The sequence below is a fragment of the Nymphaea colorata genome, chromosome 1 (genome assembly GCF_008831285.2).
Source record: "Nymphaea colorata isolate Beijing-Zhang1983 chromosome 1, ASM883128v2, whole genome shotgun sequence".
Lineage (NCBI taxonomy): Eukaryota > Viridiplantae > Streptophyta > Magnoliopsida > Nymphaeales > Nymphaeaceae > Nymphaea > Nymphaea colorata.
Genome location: NC_045138.2, coordinates 31572392 through 31593431, shown reverse-complemented (window position 1 = coordinate 31593431; position 21040 = coordinate 31572392). Strand labels below are relative to the sequence as shown.

The 21040-nt window shown below is 36.7% G+C and overlaps 2 protein-coding genes across 2 annotated transcripts; one reads left to right on the top strand and one right to left on the bottom strand.

The window, feature by feature from the left end:
* Window positions 1-1959: 1959 nt before the first annotated feature.
* LOC116245811 (strigolactone esterase D14-like) lies at window positions 1960-4684 on the top strand. Its single transcript, XM_031617379.2, has 2 exons — window positions 1960-2412; window positions 3964-4684. The coding sequence occupies exons 1-2, from the start codon at window positions 2054-2056 to the stop codon at window positions 4406-4408; spliced, it is 804 nt and encodes a 267-aa protein (XP_031473239.1). The 5' UTR covers window positions 1960-2053; the 3' UTR covers window positions 4409-4684.
* Window positions 4685-8320: 3636 nt separating this feature from the next.
* LOC116250221 (fe-S cluster assembly factor HCF101, chloroplastic) lies at window positions 8321-19706 on the bottom strand. The gene is made up of 15 exons (XM_031623776.2): window positions 19198-19706; window positions 18979-19104; window positions 18042-18184; window positions 17912-17962; window positions 16922-17077; window positions 15480-15623; window positions 15250-15392; window positions 12611-12680; window positions 12392-12487; window positions 11918-12007; window positions 11777-11830; window positions 10202-10325; window positions 9864-9988; window positions 9246-9368; window positions 8321-8664 (listed from the first exon to the last, which is right to left on the bottom strand). The coding sequence occupies exons 1-15, from the start codon at window positions 19259-19261 to the stop codon at window positions 8596-8598; spliced, it is 1578 nt and encodes a 525-aa protein (XP_031479636.1). The 5' UTR covers window positions 19262-19706; the 3' UTR covers window positions 8321-8595.
* Between the last annotated feature and the right edge of the window lie 1334 nt (window positions 19707-21040).

Here is a 21040-nt window from a genome sequence, read left to right as displayed (position 1 = left end):
GCTTTTGCTTTCTATTTTGAAGAGCAAGGTGTGCGATATGGATATGGAGCAGAAGGGCTCATGTTCGTGATACTTGTTCTTGGGCAAAGTTGCAAAGGGGATATTTTGGAGTTTCCATCCCTTATTGCATGGTAGATTAATGCCCGTGAGTGGATGTTTCATGAGGCAGAATACCTAACATCCTCTGAAGGGTCATGGTAGATTAATCGCCGGTTCTATTTTTATGGACATCAATGTCAGATATATATAGAGAGAAAAAAAATTAACATTTGATTATGAAAACTTATGAAGTTTAATTGGATTTAAGAAATGACATCTAATTGGATTTGAGTTCAGATTTAAATAGATATATACTCATATTGCGTTCAGATTTAGATTTAGTTTTACATAAATATTCTTCATTCAATATCCACACACTTTGAACATGCTGTAATACCGTTCAGATTTTATTGTATGTTTAAGAGTCAGATTTGATAAGCTACAATATCTCCATTACTAATCTTTTGTGTACCTTGGTGTTCCTAGCCGTCTACTCAATTTTGGTTGATCCTAGGTATGGTAATAAATACTCCCAATGCTTCCTAACATTTCTTTTATAAAATCCTCTAGTATAAGTATTTAACAATGTTTTCGGTAATATTAGTAGATGGTATTCGAGCCGTTTCTTTTTTATCCATGTCAGCATTTCTTATATAAGTTGTTATATTGGCAACAGTGTATGATGAATTGGAATTGCTATGGTATGATTCATTTTTTGTTTATATTTGAAGCTGAATATGTGAACATCTATATGATAAAAGGTGTGTCATTGAAATCTGACCCATTCTCATTTTTGTATCTTTATCCTTTGGTGTAGGGTTGGGAGATTTTGTGGTAAGTACCTTAGTTTGGGCTTAAGGACTTATTTAATGTGTGCATGACATTGATGCCCATAAAATTAGAACCGGCGATTATCGGTGCGTGTGTGTCTATATATATATATATAGCTCTGACTATCTAGAGTTATTCATATGGTTGAGAGAAAAACATAAAGAAAAAAATAAAAACAAATAATAGATGACAAAAATGTTTTTCATTTTTTTTTCTTTGTTTTTCTCTTAATCATCCATCATGGTGGATTAGACTGTTCTGATCATAAGGATGCAGATTTTTGTTGCCATTGAGATGGTTGGGCCTTTCACATACACAGGCCAATGCATTGCATTAAACTGCATGCGTAAAAGGACGGAGTATCTTGGTATATCCTAGACCACTTAAATTTTTATTAAAATGTAATTTATACAAAATATGAACTGTCTATAAACACTAATTTAACATAAAACTAAAAGTCTTAATTCAAGTTGTTTTGATAAAAAATATTGATTTTTCTTCTAGTAAAATTTTGACGTTACAAAAGCGGTTGATTTTTCAATTACTATGAAAACATTGTTCAAATCAAAAAAATGATGGACTTAATATATGTTTTTTGAAATCATATAAGTGTGGTTGAATTGCGGAGAAAACTTTCAATGGCATTTGTTTGTTAAGTGAGTACTAATGGCATTGAATTGCAATGAGTCCTGACCTGTTTGTGAGTACTAATGACATACAAATGAGTCTTGACCTTTCAAAACCTCAAATATTGGGGCTCGGCTTCAAAGGCTGATTGAGCTGGTAGAATTTCTTCCTCTGGCAAGTCCGTGTTGAGGGGAGAGTTCTCTGGTATGGGATGTGCTGCCAGAATATCAAAACATACCTTCCTGTGGCGCCTGTGCTAACTACTCTATGGTTTGGTTCTTTTGTAGGTCTATGGATCGTTTCTTCCCAGATCTAAAGAAAACAATCTAGTGGTCTGAAATCTACTAATTTCTCCCACAAACTCTCTTTTATATATATATATATATATATATATTTATATATATATATAACTGTTATTCGAGCTTTAACCACCACTTAGCAGCATCAGTGACATTAATTTTGTTGATCTCAGTCAGCTATAAAGGCCTGCTTCCATTCCCTCTCTCTCACTCTTCCTCCATTTTTTTTTTCTTCTTCTTAATTTCTTCTTTTGAAGATGGGGAAGCGAGCTCCAGGCTATGCTTCACTAGCCAATGTGAAGTTTATGAGCTCCTGCAGGGAGAATAAGAAAACGATTATCATATCGCATGGCTTCGGTTTGGACCAATCCTGTTGGCGCCACATCCTCCCCTCACTGCTCGAAAATCACTACACGGTGGTGACCTACGACTTGGTCTTCTCTGCAGCATCCACCCTTGAGGACTATGCAGATGACCTCATCTCTCTCATGGATGAGTTCGATCTCAAGAGCTCCTTCTTCCTCGGCCACTCCATGTCCGCCATGGTTGGTTGCTTGGCTTCCATCAAAAGGCCAGAGTTCTTTCACCATCTGATCCTTCTCTGTGCTTCTCCTAGGTTCGTTTCTCTTCTTCTTCTTCAAGCAGTCACCAAGTTCTTTTGGGTAGTTCTCAGTCTTTGAAAATCCGGGGGTTATGCTCCTACTGGCTGTTATGGGCAACCACGGTTGGATTCTTATTTATTTCTTTATACATCAGAGTGCCATCAGTGTCATGATCATCTGATTCAATTTTTTTTATCTTAATTTATTCTCTGAATTGGAATTTTTCTAGTTTATGTTTCTGTTGCTCATTTCTTGGTTCTACTGGTTGATTTCCATTTTTCCTGTACAAGCCTGGTCCTAACTTCCCATCAATTAACCCCCCTTTTTATTCTCTCTTTTTGTTTTCCCTTGTGAATCCAGTATTGCAACTGGAGTTCTAAGCCTTGCTCTTCTTCCACTGGAAACGGTTCTTTGGTTAAGTAGGAAAGTGACGAGAAAAGTAGGATGGGAAAACTTAAAGTCTGAACGCCTTTCAATTAACTTTTCCTGTAAAAATCTTTCAAATAAGAATTTCTGCAATCTCAGCAAGAAAAAGTTAACAGAAAAAGGTTTAACATGGAAAATTTTCTCGGCAAACGAGCACAATAAAAAAGTGAAAGCTTTTCCAAAGAGATTTTTTTGTTTTATATACATTCCATCAATATTGTCATCAAATGAAAAGTCCCGCTGATTCCAGTCGAACCGGTGGTGGAGTTACGGTTTTTTGTTTGAAAGACACTTGAGTCACAAACCTACTCATTATTATTGATATAGTAAAATTTTTCATGGGCTGGTGCAGACAATGTCCCACACCAACTCTCATGTATATCCGCCATTAATGGCAAACCAATAGGATTCAGGAGTGCAACCTCTCATTTTTTAAACTCTTTCTATAACTAATATTTTTTTATGGTTTTCAAATGTAAGGATAGGTTTCAGGATATGGGTCTTTGCAAATTAAATCATACGTATCTAATTTATATCATGGTAAGGTTCTTCTTTTATATGTTAGGTCATAAACTGAAGGTGAGAATCAGCAGAATCACCAGTACTTTGCAGTGGCCCTACTGCAGGTAAATCCATCCGACATAAAATAGGTCTCTTTATAGAGTGGATTGTGAATCTCCTGCTCACTTAAAATTAACAATTTATTCAAGTTGGCGAAACCGACCGTTGGATCTTGAACGACATATAAACAATAGACTTCGTCTGTCTATCAGGATAATCCATGATCAGTCACCCATCAGGTATTGAACAAATGGTTCACTGAAAAATTAATGATCTGACCGATAAGACAACTAAAATCTGAGATCAAGTAAAAACGATTACAGAAAGACATAAAAAGAAAAACATTTGTGTCCGCCATCATCGATCCAGCTCATTATTCTCGACATTTCCTGCAGATGTCTGTTTATGTTCTTCATGTCACCTGCAAATCTTAATTGCTTTGTTGTCTCCTGATGATATTTCTTGTGAACATGCCATGCGTTTCATGTAAAGTTGGAACTGTAGATTTTGCATTACCTACTGTGATTCCTTTTGAGAAAATAATCTGGCTGCTCTCTCTCTCCCTGTCTCTATATCAGGTATTTAAACTCAACCGATTATGAAGGAGGGTTCGAGGTGTCTGACATTGAAGCAATGTTGGAGAATATGGAGAAGGATTTCCAATCATGGACTCAGGGTTTTGCTCCAGCTGCCTTAGGAACTGAGGACCCAAATCTATGCAAAGAGTTCCAGGACAGACTGTTGAGCATGACTCCAGAGATCGCCATCACACTGGCGAGGTCATTATATCTAGGCGATCACAGGGACGCGCTGCACAAAGTATCAGTACCAGCGACAATCGTCCACACCCAAAACGACATCGTCGTTCCCGTCTCCGTTGCTCGATACATCCATGAAAACCTTGGTGGGGAGAGCTCGGTTGTGGCCATTCCTGCGGCGGGTCACATGCCCCAGCTCACTGCCCCAAAGTTGCTCATCGACGCCCTTGCAAAGCTCTTGGGGACATGTGATCTAGATCCATGAAAAGTGGAACTGAACTGCTTCTTCTCCATTGTTGCCGGTTGCCTGTGTTGCAGTTTGAAGTACTTGCTTGTATAAGAACCCGTGATCTTATTTGGTAATATTGGTGGAGTTGCTCTCTGTGCTTTCTTGCTCTGGTGACCAAGAATCTGCAGCGTTGTGCTTCTGTGAATGTAATTAATGTGACTGTCAAACTAAAGTATAGTGTAGTACAGTTCAGTAAGGTTTATGCTGTTTAATTCTTTGAAAAATCTCATTGCGGTTATGTTGTAAAATGTTCATCCCTCTGTTCCTCGAGGCCATCAAATGATCTGCGCCTTTGGTTTTGATAATAGAAGATCGCTGTCTGGAGCATTTATGGCATACCTTTTGCTGGGGCTACGTGGCTTGCTTTGAGAATGGTTGAACCGGAAAGAGTGATGGCAAAAGATGAAAAATTGGAGCTCACCTCTTCCTCTGCTCATGCATAAACACGTTTTTTTAAAAAAATATGAGAAAACACGATAAATTAAATGGCCGTTGTTTTTTGAAAAGAAAACATTAAAAACGAAAAAAACACAAAAAAAACGTGTTTTTTTACTTTTGTTTTTGGTTTTTTAAATACTAAAGGTTTTTTATTTTTTATTTGTTGTAAATCTACTTATCTTGTGAAGTTTGTGTTGCTAGTTTCTCACATATTTTATTTTATTTTTTTAATTTTTTTAAAAATTTATCCTATTTTTTCTATTTTTTAAGCTCAAGTTATTTGTGACTATGTACTCTAGCCCACATGGGGAGCCTACTGTCATAGATGGAGAAGAAGACAGATTGGTCATCTTCACAAGAATTATAACTCCATTATTATCCAGAACTTCCTCAAGTCCACTGCATTCTTTCTCAATGCCGAGAGGTTAACAACCCATCACTCAAAAAGACCCCAACTTCATTTTCCCTTTGCCTTTAGGTTCTTTGTATTCTTAAAACCTGGCTAGATTACATAGACCTATATTATGAATACATGTCTTTTATGTATCTAATCAGCTACATTATGCCTCTTAACATCTCTCTCCATAGATTGGCGATGGGGAGTAGTTTATTGACAAATTTCATGACACATAAAAAGATGACATGCGAATTATGAAAAACTTCAATTTAATCTGGAAAAGTTTCAACCCGTTAATGGTTTTGTTCAATGCTAGTAAGAAATGGTTTTTAAATTGTGTCAGCTCAAATTGATGAAGTCTGGATTACATGTTTACAAGGAAAACGTCATCTCTCTGCTTTTTAAGGCGTTTTCTGACCTTTTATAAGTATGCTTGATTTGTTATGTCATTTGCTTAAAACATATTAATAACATGCACATCTTTCCTTGTTTATTGATTGACAGTCGGGTGACACAATTGCTATCATTACATCATTCGATATAATTTACACACAAATGCGACTAAGAAAGATTGTACAATTAGCATGTATATGCAAAGGGCAAGGCAAGAGGATGAAAAGCAATGGTGTTAATATCAGTTTCTGGTTGAAACTTTTCATCCCAATGGGTATAGTCTTCTGGCTATTTGATCGTGGCCCTCTTGTTCATTGGAAATTGAAGTTTTTCAAAAATTAAAAAGAAAAAAAATTAAATGTAGTTTTAAAAGTAGAAAAATAGCATTTATATCTTATTTAACAAAATTCTCGTGCAATGCCCGTCCATTATTGGGAGTTGAACGTCGTCTTCTGGATCAGAGTTTCCAAGTAAGGCCATGCAGGACCATTTCTTTTCGCACAACTCTCCCATCCGCATTCGTCAATAATGAGCCGCTAATTTTTTTGAAACTAGAATTTATCACATAGCGGGTAGCAAAACCCACTTGTGCCATAAAAATTATACATCTAATGCAAATTTTATCATATTTTGTTTTTGGCAGCTAAAAACTTTTGAGAACAAGGGTGGGAAAAGACCTCGTGAGCTCATTATTCAGAGCTTATATTGTCAGGAGAGAAGTCAGAAATTTTTAATGAAGTTGGTTTAAAGTTTTTAAATTTTGATTAGGGTCAAAATATCATTTTTCAAAAATTTTATATAAAATTAATGAAATTTCTTAAAATTTACATACAATTTTTTTTTTAAATTGATGTGGAGCCAAAGCCTAAATGGGTCCTACCTTTGTTTCGCCCCCTCCATACTACCTAATAAACGATTTTTTAATATAAAAACTGTATTTTTATTTTGAAATATTGACATGACTAGAAAAAATGCTGCTTTCAGCATTGATGGTCGAGACAAGTTTCTCATAAAGTTCAAAAGCATGGAAGATCGTGTCAACTTCATTCCGACCAACTCATATTAAAGGCAGCCCTTTGTGTGGCTACATTTCTTTTCATATTTAAACCACAATAAATTAGGGCAATAGCTTCGTGCCTGTCAAAAAAATGACTATGAAAAAAAAAAGGTGGGGAAAAAATTGCATTCAACGTCCCATTGAACCAGTAGCACTCCTAAATTCGAAAGGTAAAACTTATTAGCTTAGTTGGTCTGAATATGAACAAAGATGTGTTTTAGTTTGATTCTGGTGAGTATTATGTTTTTGCATTTTAAGCAACGAAAAGTGGTACTTAATTAAGCTGAAGGATATATTGCTGTCATTGTTGATACCAATGCAGCTCAAGACCATCAAGGCAGGAGGAATTGGAGAGAGGCTTCCAGATGGTGGGTAGTACTCGAAAAGCTCACTTATAAATGCATAATTTTCATGAATGTACAATCCAAATAATTCATTACTTTCAACTTTATGCAGTTTGGATTTAAAACATATAAAACTCGTGGTTGCAAATACATGAAAGGGATGGACCAATAAATTTAGGAGGCCCTGCTTCAAATAGAAGCCACTCAATATTGGCCGTGGCGTCTCTATCTTCCTCTCTCAAATTTCTTTAAAAGCTATATTTATAAGGTGACATTGCACAAACATTATGTTGGCAATGTATTTTGAGGATTCATGCTATTTTGAGTCAATGTTTAGCCAAATCCTTTCCAAGAAAAGATGGTTTCCCTGCTTCTTGGGGGAAAAGCTGCAAGCATTCCTTTTCTAATAAATGAAAACTGATAGAAAGAACATTGTCTAACATGAGGAGTTGGTATTAGGAAGCATAAAGTTCAAGTCCACAACCACAAGCACAATGTGGAGAGAAGATTAATAAACAAAATGAGTTTGTCAGCATATATTTTTGTTAAATGGCCATTCATCGATGGATGCATATGCCATGGTTGGTTTACTGTTTGCCCCCCTTTATCCAATTGAAACAAATGCCATTACAGCTTTCAGAAGTATATATTCATGAGGCAATTAAAAAAAAAACTATAACTAGATTCTCATTCTTTTGCAACAAAAACAGTTGGTGATGGGGACCTGGACTAGCAGTTTATTCATAAAGAAACTTTTGATGAATTCGTTCAACAATTGTCTAAATGTTCTCGGCATATATCACTTAGTGAAGAAAAATATTGTGATATCTGATTTCTGTATCCATTCCTCATGTCAATACCTTGTTCTACCACCAGGAGAAGGATCCTTTACTTGCAAGCAAGATGTGTGTTTGCATCATTGCATCCGTTTCTGTGCATGCATGGTGCAGGTAAAAGTTCTTTGATTTCACACTGATCCCCTAAGACGACACTACAAAAATAAGGTCGTATAGCAAAACATGCTTGTGTTTGGATTTCTATCATTTAACCGCCTGTTTCCTTTGTAATATAGTCGACTGAACCCAGACCACCCCCCCACACCCCACCCACAAAAAAAAAAAAAGAACCTTAGCATGTTATGTTAAACTTAAGTGTGCTTATGTAAAATTTTCCACTACAATTAACACGGAACAAAGACATGCATGTGCTTTATGATTTAATAGCAGCAAGAGACCAGAAAAGTGAGACACATGGAAAACTTGGATCACGGTCTGAGTGACCTATTTTATAAATAAATTTTTTGAATTAAACGTGCCACAGACCATTTCTTTACAACAAATTGCAACAGTGATCAGTCTATAGACATACAAGATCACATCAATATAAAGATACATCAAAAGAATAATCTTAAGCCCATTGAGAAACTAACAAAAAATGGCTTAAGCATCTTTCAGGCAATCACTTGAAGATGAGCACAAACTTCACATTTCGTCCTTCATTTCTTGATATTAATATTCTGAAAGCCCTCAGTTTGCTATACTTTAAGAGTTTGAGGAACATCAACAAGCCTCTCCATGCCCTCCAACTGATCATAAGGTGCAATCTGCATAACATGGCGGAGAGAAGCAATATTGAAATGCAATACAAGATTGAGGCATGCTATTACCAACAAAATGCTCAGGCAAAGAGTTTGGAGGAAGACAGTTTCATACTACACCTGAAAACATCAGATGAATGAAAATGGAAGTCTTGGGTTTTTTCTTTCTTCTTTTCTTTTTTAACCAAACATTTGTCAAAGGAGGTTTAGGGCCATCCTGCCTATGGTTTGCTAACATTGTATGCAACAAAATGGGTAGAGATGAGGGGCAATTACTGTGAGTAGAGATCATTAGAACACTGCTCTAAAAGTGAGTAATATACGTATTGCTCAAGTCATGGCTTCTTCCATATACATATTAAGCGGAAATCATTAGAATACTTCTGTAAAACTAAACCATATACACCCTGACATTACACTCCTCTCAGAAAGCTATTGCTCGTACTTGCGCTAGTACTTGTCGGAGTTTCATGTGCTTAACTACACAGTATACAGCAGTCCCAGTCAGCTTTAACTCTTGAAAAACTGAACACTTGGCTATAAAACTTAATATAGTCACTGAATATCAAATTCAAAAAAATATTTACCTGGCTAAACCCATCTGGCCATGTTATGGAAACAGCATAATTTCCCATTGGTCGTATTTCTACTGGCTCAATATCATCAGGGATATCATTGTACTGCAGCTTTTGCTCCCCAGTCCATTCATCCTGTTTCAAGAAAGGAAATGAACAAAAACAAGGAAACATGGTTTCTAGCAACAACCACAGTAATATAAAGTTAGTAAATCAAATAAAACATATAAACCTGTGCTGCTTATCCATTCCTGCCAATTTGCATTCCAACAAAATTAACCCTCTCCATGATGAGAAAGAACAAATTACCAGATCATTTCTTGGAAATTAATAGGAACTCAATACAAAGTATGTGAGAGTTGAGACATGGCCATCATACAGGTTCATCTGAAGATATAATTCAAAGACACTAAATGCAACCATGACAAGCCACCTATTCAGAAAACATGAATTTCAGCCCATAAATATGTTAAATGGTTCCATCTTAAATGACTAAAAGTTTGGAAAAGTGAAATCTATAAATGTTCTTACTATTAGACACTGAAAAAGCTGAACCGATAGATGCGGAAAGAGGGATTTCATTCGGAAATGTATAAGAAAAAAAGATCATTAAAATGGAAGACAACATACAACACTTTGAGCGGATCGATCATTTCTTCTCACTGTAGCCGGATGGAGAAAAATCTCTTCATCTGAATCTGGCACCTTTACTCGGATTACTTTTATAGATTGGTCATAAGTCACAGCCGTAGACACTGCTCAGTAAAAATCAGGACAAGCATCAAAGTGTTGAAAAGAATGACAATGAGGATACCCCAGTAAAATCTAAATTGAGCAGTACCATATAAAGAAAAGCTGCTATTTAGCCACTTGTCATGGCAGAGCTACTTGTCAAAGCAAAAGTGCCATTCAACAAAGCAGCAGAATACAGGCACTATATAACCATGAAAGCAAGTAATAAAAATTACCACTTTGACGAATCTTGGCACATTGTTGTACAACGCAAACACCAAGTTCTTGAAATGTTCTAGCAACTTCACCCAGAGGATCTCCTACTACTTCAGGCATTCCACTATCACCAGATGCTGAAAGCTGTCAAATGAGATATCCACTATATGATTTAGCAAACAGAGTGATGAAGAACATGTTCTCCATAAAGAAGCAGTGAGAGACCATAATTTTCTAATTGGCCATAAACCACATTATTCAATGGGGTTTCTGTTTCCTACTATATTTCGCAACTTATGCAGTGGTATTGATTAATATGATTTACAAAAAGTTATATGTCCAGATAACACTTCTCGAGCTCTGAAATAACAAAGCTCTGATGCTACAGTTATATGGCAATCATGATGCATGCCATGATCAAAGAGACATAAAACAAGGAAATGAAGAATGCAAAGGAAGATTGAGGCTTATCAGCATGGTGCGTTATAGTAGCAGATTATATGTAATTGCAGTATAATGACTATAGTAACAGATAATTTATGCATTCACAAGTGTCACATTAGCAAAAGACAGTAGTTACCGTCACAATAATGCTGCCTGGGTATGAGACAACAGGCACCAATATCAGTACCACAAACACCAGAAGCGAAGTGTATTTGAAGGACTTCAAACAATTTATTTCAAAAGGCCCTTCACAAAATGCATGAAAACTAAAAAGTATTGTCTTTATAACCTAAATAATTTTTAAAGAGAGAAAACTAATATGAAACATCTCATTAGGAAATTTCAAAGTTTTTCTCTTTCCTAAGAACATGTTCAATTTTTACTTATATTAACGATATTAAGCAACCAAAAAGATATGAGCTAATAGAATCGTTAACAACATTTTCTCCTAAGATTTTCACAATCCAACTATTATTTTTTCAGATTTAAATATGAACGAGAAATCATTGTATAATTACCTTTCTGGAAGATACTAAGGATGATGGATATTCGTGCAGTTCTGTACATACAGTCTTCACCCCTTCCCCAAACCTTAGTCTACACTTTTGTCATAGACTCTCACCTATTACAGATTCTGTTTCTGAAATGCTTGGGCTTGATAAAAGATGTAAACAATGATAAATTAAGATGATGTGACTTTAATTGTAGAATGGTTTAATAAATTGACAAGGAGATTTGCAAGGTCATTATAACCTAACAGGGTTCTAATGCAATTACTGAACTACATATAAAATGCACGGAACAGGTGAAAGCGTTATATTCCGTAACAGCCAAGTACACAACTATGACTATCTAATAGCTAGTGGTGACATCGAACAAGAAGATAAAAATAACACAAAAAAACAAAAATTGCAAAACCATGCAAACCATACGATAAAGTTAACAAAAAATGTGTCATGACATTACACTTTATCTTATTTTTCCTATTTTAGCGTTGACAGCTACATGTCACATAAAATTATGTGTGAAAAGAAGATTAATGAACTAATACATGCTTCCCATATAGCACATGTTGTTGGTCCAATTGGAAATTTGAACCTCATGAAATAATGAAGCTTCTGATGAAAACTCTATAAACATAAATCACCTACTGTTGGTCTGATGGGAAGCTCAAAGAGATGTGGAATTCCAAACTGTTGAACCACCTGCATTGGCAAAATCAGGACTATCATAAAACATTTTCATTATGCCAGAAACAGTAAAGAAAATGGGGTAAAGGCCCAAATGCATGCCTGAGATCCGGAACCTTTACCAAATGGGTGATAACGTTTCCCATCAGCATCAAAATAACACATGTTCTCAACAACAGCAACACATGGCACCTGGAAGAAAAAAAATCTTAAAAACCTATAACCTTATAGTATCCCAAATAAATGGTAGGCTCACATAAATCTCATTTTACACTGTTTTTTATTTTTCTACCATAAAGTCCTATGATGTTCAAACAAACATTACAGGAAAGCATGTGTCCACTCAGTAATTGCACTGCTTCTAACACGTCCTATGACAACCATGTAAGCGTCCTATGACAACCATGTAATACCAACAAATGGTTCTAAAATGGATAAATTCTCTATTCAAAGCAAAATTGCAATCTTCAAAGCAGATGAAAGTTTGAAAACCATAGCATCTACAGGTCAGCAGAAGCTAAATATTAAACAAATAGAAAACTCTCGAGATGACATACATGTCTCAGTCGATTATACCTTCAGCTTTGAAAACATACGAACTCCTTTGGCAACATCAATAAAGGACAGCTTTTGGGGAGTTGTAACAATCACAGCTGCAGTTAAGGGAACAACCTGGGAATGAAATTACTAATGCTCATCCAAGTTAAGCTGTAAGTTAAGCAACTTTACGTCACCCCAGAAATCCAAAAGGAAAAACATTTTTGTGAAAGACAAGGCAAATTAGGAACAAATTACCTGGCATAACGTAAGATGTATATCACCAGTTCCAGGAGGCATGTCAATAACGAGATAATCTAGATCCCCCCTGTACACTCAAGGGTTAAAACCATACAAGATGGTAAGTAAATCACGAAAGTCAACAAAAAGTTTCATTTACCATTTAGTTTTAGATTGGCTGAAGATGATATATGATCTTCCCATTGCCAGACAAGGCAGATACAGCAAAATAAACACTCAACCATGCGTGCATGAAAGGACCACAAATGACTATTGAAAGCATGAAGCACCTGGAGAGCAGATCATAGCAGCTTAGAAAATTTGTTGCTAAGCCCATTAAATTGCCACTGGTTCCTTTTGTTAAGGAATAAGATCTCATAGTGATATTGTAACTAGCTTTTAGCTTAGGTATTTCACATTTTATTTTCTTTTTCTTTTCTTTTACATTTTATTTTCTTTTTATTTTATTTTATATTCTTTTCTTTTCTTTTTTCTCTCCTCATTCTAGCCGTTGGAGGTTCCAACGGCTCACAAAAGAGCCGTTGGAGGTTCCAACGGCTCACAAAAGAGCTGTTGGAACTCCCAATGGCTAGAACCACTCTTCTTTAGCCTCTTCTTCTTTCTTGTCTCTTGTATATATATTTTAGCAATCTCTTGTATTAGGCATGCTGTTTTTACACAGCCATTGGGTATTCTTTCAATAAGATTAATATCTTTTCAAGTGGCCTTAGTGCCTTTTTCTATCATATTCTTCTTTAGTGACTATTATAGTCACATTTATACCTTTTACTGGTGAATGCACTGTCATTTATAATTTATCGATCTTTATTTGTGTGTACGTATAACTGTAAAGCCACGGCAATTACGATAAGGATGACATTTGAGCTTCTTTATTAATATAAAGTAGGATCAAAGAGGCAACCTTGCCCAGTAATAAAAATGGCTCTCTAAACATGAACCAAGCAATTTGATACATCCGCAGGCATTGCCTCATGCTTCAATGGGACCATCCACAAATCAAGCTATCCTGGGCGAAAATAAGATTCTCACAGATGCGGTGGTATATAAAGCCACCAGAATAATAAGATTAGAGGAGCTTATCCCTGATGACAACATATGTAGGAGCATGACAATCAAGAAATAATAGAGAATACAAAAGAAAGAAATAAATTAGCCCCCTGATAGTTTTATATAGGACAGCTGAAAGTGGTTGCCATGAGTTCTCATGTTCCTCAAATTTATATTCTAGGAACTCTATCTCCATAATATATGTGGAGAGAGCTAATAATGTATTCACATTTATGCTTATATTAAACCAAGAGTATGTGGATGACAAAGAAGGTATCCAGGATGCATTTTTTGCAGGTCCTTAATTAGGCCTGTGAGAAAACATTCTTATCAGTAACAATTTTCGTTGAATCCAAACAACTACTTGTTTATCAACAGAAAAAAAATACTAAGGACAATAAAGCATAATCCCCTCTAAGATTCTCTAACAATGCTTCCAAATTATTATGATTATACACGTCATTAATAGATCAAAGATAGATGTGAGCATTAAAACTTATAAAAACAACATTCTCTAACAAACAATTCCAAATCATTACAGCCATAAATGCATATATCATACACAAGGTCAAGGACGGCTAGTTAACATGACTGAAAATAAAGTTAAGAAAAATTCACCCATGATACCGAGAATGAACAAATAAGATCATCCAGAGAACTTTCTTCAGAGATAAGATCGTCCATGTCCATTAACCTTTCTGATGTGTTAAATAAACTTGTATTGATGTTGCCTTGTATCACAAGGAAACATGCATGCAGCATTCTTAACACAAGATTATAGGGTCACACCTAGATATAATTGCATTAAAACATCTAATAGTTGCTTCGCACTCCTGACAAAATCACATTGACTTCACATAGCAAAAGAAGGAAATAACTTTTTAAACCTCAACAAGTGAATATTCACGCTACATTCACAAGGAATATTAGGAAACTCATTAGACTTATTTCTTTTGAGTTATTTTTTGTTCTTTGTCAGAAAAGTTTTATACCAACACTGTTTGGTATTTATTTTTAAAAAGCAATGTGCTCCATTAAGCATCCTCTAGTCTAACCTTCATGAGGACCATTTGCATCAAATAGTTATGAAGTCAAGTAAAAATATTAAATCCTAGAAACTAAATTAGAAAGTCTTCAGAATAAGTTACAAAGACATGCTTATCCATTGAAGCACATTTCTCCAGAGGTTGCATGAAAACATGCATTCACATTACATAAACTCTCAGGAAAGTCCACTACTACCTGCATAATGTTCCAACCTCCAAAGTAAAAGCCTAAGGCAGGTTCCACCATTCAGCTTGTGCTGACTATGCAATTTTTTTTTTCCGACACAAGTTTTCACAACATATTGCTTTATAATACTAACACTTTATAAATTTACAGAAGAATATTAAGATAGCAAGGTTTAACTGTAGTGAATTAGAGTATACAAGACAGGATATTGTATATTCTTTCCAACTGCTGCTCAAAATCCACCGTTCCTTTTTTTCCCTCTTTCAATTGTTAAATTTCAGTAGGTCAAATGCATGAATTTCCACTTCTGCAATCCAGATTCCCAAAAAAGGTAGCAATAAGAGATGATTGTATACCATTCAGCAGTTGTCAGCAACTGATCGATGACCCCAGAAACCATTGGACCACGCATGATTGCACGGCCTTGTCCAGCAAACCCAAAAGATACCAACTTTACACCCAGGTACTCAGTTGGAAGTATCGTTCTTGTTTCTGGATTCTGTTAAAAAACAATATCCAAAGTCACCACTACAAAATTAGGCAAAACAAGCTTCAACGTTAACAAGCACGTGGATGGGAACCATACCATTTCCAACAACCGATCTTCAGGAGAGACCATAGTAGGTAAACTTGGACCGTACACATCAGCATCAAATATGCCTACTTTTGCTCCCATTCCAGCTAATGTATATGCAAGGTTTACAGCCACAGTAGACTTTCCTACACCACCCTGCAAAACTTAACAGGCCACTATGATTGATAGGGTGCTTCTTCAATTTTCCCTTTTTAAACGTGAAACATGTCTTCATTCTGGAACTTAATTAGATATTCGAAAGGGAATACATAAAGTGTGTCTGCCAACTGTATTCAGTAACAGTTTCTTGGCAAGTGAATATAGAAAATTTTTCAAAAAAAGATTCATTCAGCAAAGTTTCATAAATGTATTTGTGAATTTTAAAAAAGAGAATGCAAAAAGAGAAAATATTAAGGAAATCACATTTTCTTTCAAAAATGGGCTTATTGGTCTAATGCAAGGCCATGTCATGTTCATTTAACAATTAAAAATGTTAGATAATCTTGTGATGAAGCCAATCTGATATGGAAAACCAAAGCCCATCTTATCATTGAGCTTCTGCAAATTATGATCAACTTAGGAAGCAATTTTACACGGACATAATACAACCAACATTTATAAAAAATAAAATAGGACAAGAAAAGGAAATTTTCTGCATTGATCAAGACATAATGCTAAGCAAAAAATATATATGAAGAACAAAAGAAGAAGAGATAAAACTATCAGCACTCCACTGCCAAAGAAATTCAACAGTCTAGAATCAACACTTAAGAGGACATTGCATATTAGGTCCATCACTTCTGGCGATTTTACTGCTGAAGGAACCAAATCAATTCTAGATATAGCATGTGAAACTTATCCTGGATCAAGGATGAACATCAACTCCTCCTTCTGAGGGGACTAATTTTTCCTCATCTTAAGGATGCCAATATAGATAATAAGACGAAGATAAATTTTATCCAGAATGGAACTTCTCCTCCCCCTCACCACCCCCCAATTCAGACACCCTCCAAATGATGTCAAATGTTTCCCTAAGTTTGTTGCAATCATATTCAATGAAAATGTCAATAGTGCTGTGACGTTCTCTTTAAACAGCATGACAAGTTGGCCACATGAATGATATCCAATGTTCCTTCACCCATATGTATTGACTCCAGTCCCATTTAATTTTAAAGAACAAACAGTGGTGGTGAAATCTGGCTTTGTTCCACATGATTAATCCTTGATAAGGAATACAGAGCAATAGAAAGAAAGAGCTTTCAGTTTTTTTTTCAGAGAAATAAGTGAACAAGTAACAGATAATGATGAAGATGATGAAATTGGTTAAAGAAGCCTAAATGTATCAACTCTCCTTACAATCCAATCTCCACATAGATCACACGATTCAAACATTTAGTTGTGGTAAAGTAATTACCAATGAATAGAAGAAATAGCTGCAGTAGCAAAAAATATACCTTGCAACTGGAGACAGCTATTATGTTGGAAATATTCTGCAACCCTTTAGGGAGTTCTGCAGCATACATGTGCTTTGCAGGTTGAGCAGACATCTGAACATTAACCTTTTTAACCCAAGGAAGGGCCGCCACCACCTCATTTGCTCTCTGCTCAAACTATCAAAAGAAAATTTCCAGTTACTAAAAGCATTCACTACTTAAATAAGCAGAATCTGGATAAATTATTTTTTTTCTGGGAGAATCATACTTAATAAGTTAACAGCATAGTCAGCATCACAAAATCAGTGATATTTTGAAAATATTGCAAGATTAACGCCAAATAGAAGGAAATATTTTTGGGAAAATATTTTTTATTTTTCATAAGTATTCCAATAAGTATCACAATATTTTCCCCTTCTAAGAGAAACCCTTTGTATGTACTTTCAGTATATTTTTTCCTTTCATTTGGTCCCCTTAAAATAGAAATTCCCCCTATTTTGAATCTTCAGCAATACTTTATTAAAAAAAATAGTAAATAACTCATAATTTTATAATTTTTCCTATTATTCTTTACAAATTTTTTTTAATTTCCAAAATTTCCCCCCGAGAAATAATATCCAAAAAATTTCCGAGGAAAATCCACCAATAAATATACAAAATGATGTTGATGACAATGGTTAACAAATAGTTTAAAGCACAATTGCCAGTAAATGGAAAGGATGCAGGACGCAATAAATGAAGTGAAAGTGGGAAGACACACATTTTGAAAAATACTAAATTAATGTAGAGGATGGAAGTCAGAGGAACAGTGTGAAGCAGAAGCAACATCAACATCAAAACATGGGAACAAATTTTTAAAAAGGGAATGGTTTAAAACAGAAGATATAAATTCCAACAGCAAGATTATGATAAAAAACAGCAAACCATCAATGCAGAAGAGACAACTAAGAAGTCATCAACAAAAGACCAGAACAAAAATAACTGGTTCAAAAATAAGAAATAGTTCACTACCATGTCTTTGATTGGACATGCAGGTGTTGTGAGCTCCAAACGAAATGAAACCTGAAATAAAACCATGAAATGATGCAACCAGATAAAAGGTGCTAAAAAAAGGAAACAACTGTCCAAAAAGTACAAGTACCTCTCCAGAGCTTTCCTCAATAACTAAGTCCTTCACAAATCCGCATGAAACAATGTCTGTACCAAAGTCTGGATCAATAATTTGTGACAGTGCAGTGAGCACATCCTTTTCTACAACCCCAGTTGACAAATTTGTTGAACCAACTGCAGAAAAAAAAAAAAAAGTTTGCCATGATTAGGAGGTAACTAACCTTGTGATCTGTGACATACTTTGATATCTGAGTAAATTATAAGCGTATTAAAATAAGTATGTTCAACATCTCCATTTCTCGGCTTTGCCCCAGCAGGGTTGAATCGAATATCTCCATTTCTCGTTCTTTAGACGGCCATCCAGAAATTATCAATGACGACATGAAAATTTCAGTAAGGATCTTATAGAAATGGGCAAATAAAAGCATTGCTAATGGACCACATTGGAAGAAACAAAAAAAATTATCAAATTCAGTTTTAGATATTCAAAAGGAACTTCCTTTCTCATTAATCATTATTAGAGTAAGTCACCATAAATACATGCGTACATGCACAAGCACGCACATACCACAAACAAATGAAAAACAGTGTGAGCGAGATTTGAACAGCCATTCCAGTTCCACTCAGGCAAGAAGAAAAGAACTCCATGTTGCTAGAGTAGAAAAAACGCAAAGAAAAGTAGCACCGAAAATTGCAAAGTACAACAACAGGTCAAAGGCAAATTCATACATCTCGCATACCAAGCAATGGAGAAGCTAATCATCACAAAGCTCAAACACAATGATTCGTTCAAAGTAACCATACCACCTTGTGCACGACCATATTGCATCGACTTCTATTAGTAAGACAAGTAGACGTGCACCAGCTTTTGAACTTGAAACAAAATTCAGAAACCAATATTCCCCCCAGCTCTGTCCACTCACTAGAGAGCAAGAAAAAAAATTTCCTCACTGAATAAAGAAAACTACCTTCAACCGAAGTGGCCTTCCTTAAAACTGCACGCCTACTCGATCCGCTCGGGGGTCTAATACGAGCTTGAAGCTCAGAGAAACGATTTCTGACCACAACAGAGCATGATTTCTTATGGAGAATTTCTGCACATCGGAGGATTCACCATATCTCAAAATAAAAAGAAGAAGGATAGAGCGAGCGAGCGAGCGAGAGAGAGAGAGAGAGAGAGAGAGCACCTTTGCCTCTGGGGGAGATGGTGAAGAGGGAACTGGGATTTCCTCTCAAGATTTGGATTTCCATCTCCCAGTCGATTCAGAAGAGAAGTAAAAAGCAAGAACAATGAGTTGGAGGAGGAAGTGAGCTCGGGAGCCGAAGAGAGAGAGCGAAGACTGTCTGTGACTGTGTCACCGTGCGGAAGCAAAGGACGAACACCACAATCGGAACGAACGGCTAACGTTATCGACACGGTGAAAAAATTACGAGATTGTCCCACGTTTGTCCAGTATGTCCCTCGATCAGATTTCATGCCGAACGTCGACCCATCACAATTATCACAAACAGCGACAATGTCCCAAAAAAGTAGAGTTCAGGCTGATCCTGCACCACCAGCAGGCTACCCATTTCGTTATTCAGCAGTCCATCGATCGGTAGTACACTGGTGACCAAGAGCAGAGTTCCAGCTCTTTGATGGAAATCCGATCCAGTCACAAGGCATAAGCATCTCTTTTGAACATCGAGCGGCTAAAACCACAAAGACGAGGACTCTTACCACACACATGTTTGAGCTTATTTTGGGCCACCAAATTACTCTAAATAATTGACATGATAGAACATGGGCAGATGGGCACTTTTTCTGGCCAATATGTGGCTCCAAACGAAGGGTTGCCATTAAAAGAAAATCCAGAAGAGGATTGTGCCTTCTTCCTTCATTTGCCTCCGCCCCTGTTAATAATGTCTCCTTGCATGTTAGAAATTTTGAAATTGTAGGCAATTTTGCAGATTTTTGCCAACTTTGGTCTTCTTAAGCCGTATTTGCAAAGTTTTAGCACAAGTAAACGTATTAAAAAAGAAGAACACTTTCTATTTAGAAAAGAAAGGAGTGCGCTTTCTTGAATTCCTACAGGCTTCATGAAAAGTTCCTTTCCATAATGAGATTTTTCTTTTGAAGTGAAATATAATGCAATTTTTTGAATGAGTGATTGTCATATATGAGAGGGTGTAGTAGACAAAAATAGGACGACAAGTCATGAGAACCTTCAACAGGTTCAAAATGTTAGATACAATGTCAACCTAATTGGGTTTGGGATAGTAAGTATTTATTTTCAGTTGAGAATGAAGTTAACAACCCACTGTCTGGAAGTCTGAAAAAAAAGCCCGAAAGCTTTTCTCCTCTCTTCGCCTTGAGCTATATCAGGACCTAGATAGAGTACAGTACACCCACCAACTCATGTATCACTATATTATTATCAGTAACACCCTTAAGAGTTGAACATGTATTAACCTCCACTAATTCTTGAATTCTTTCGTGGATGAATAAGGAATTTGCGGCTTGTAAATTATTGATGAATGGAGGTAAATATGATTGGCTTTGGAATTTCTTGATGGGCGGAGTTAAGGACTCAGACGGTTCCTCTTCGGGAGGCCTGGGCATCGGGCTGGCCCAGGCCCGGCCTGATAGCCTGGGTCTCGGCCCGGACCCGGCCCTCCCTCCCGACCCCCTTTCCCCTTGCCCTCCCGTCGCCCTTCCCCCTGCCCCCCGTCGCCCTCCGATGGAGGAGACGGAGGAGGAGGGGGAGCAGCGAGGGAGACTGAGGAGGAGGGGGAGTGGCGAGGGAGACGGAGGAGGAGGGAGAGGGAGTGGAGCAGAGAGGGAGAGGGGGAGCAGGAGCAGAGAGGGAGAGGGGAAGCCGAGAGGGAGAGGGAGAGGGGGAGCGGGAGCAGAGAGAGAGAGAGAGAGAGAGAGAGAGAGAGAGAGAGAGAGGGGAAGCGGAGAGGGAGAGCGGGAGAGAAGGAGGGAGAGGGAGTGAGGGAGATGGAGGGCGGGAGTCGGGATGGCCTATCGGGCCCGGCCTGATGCCC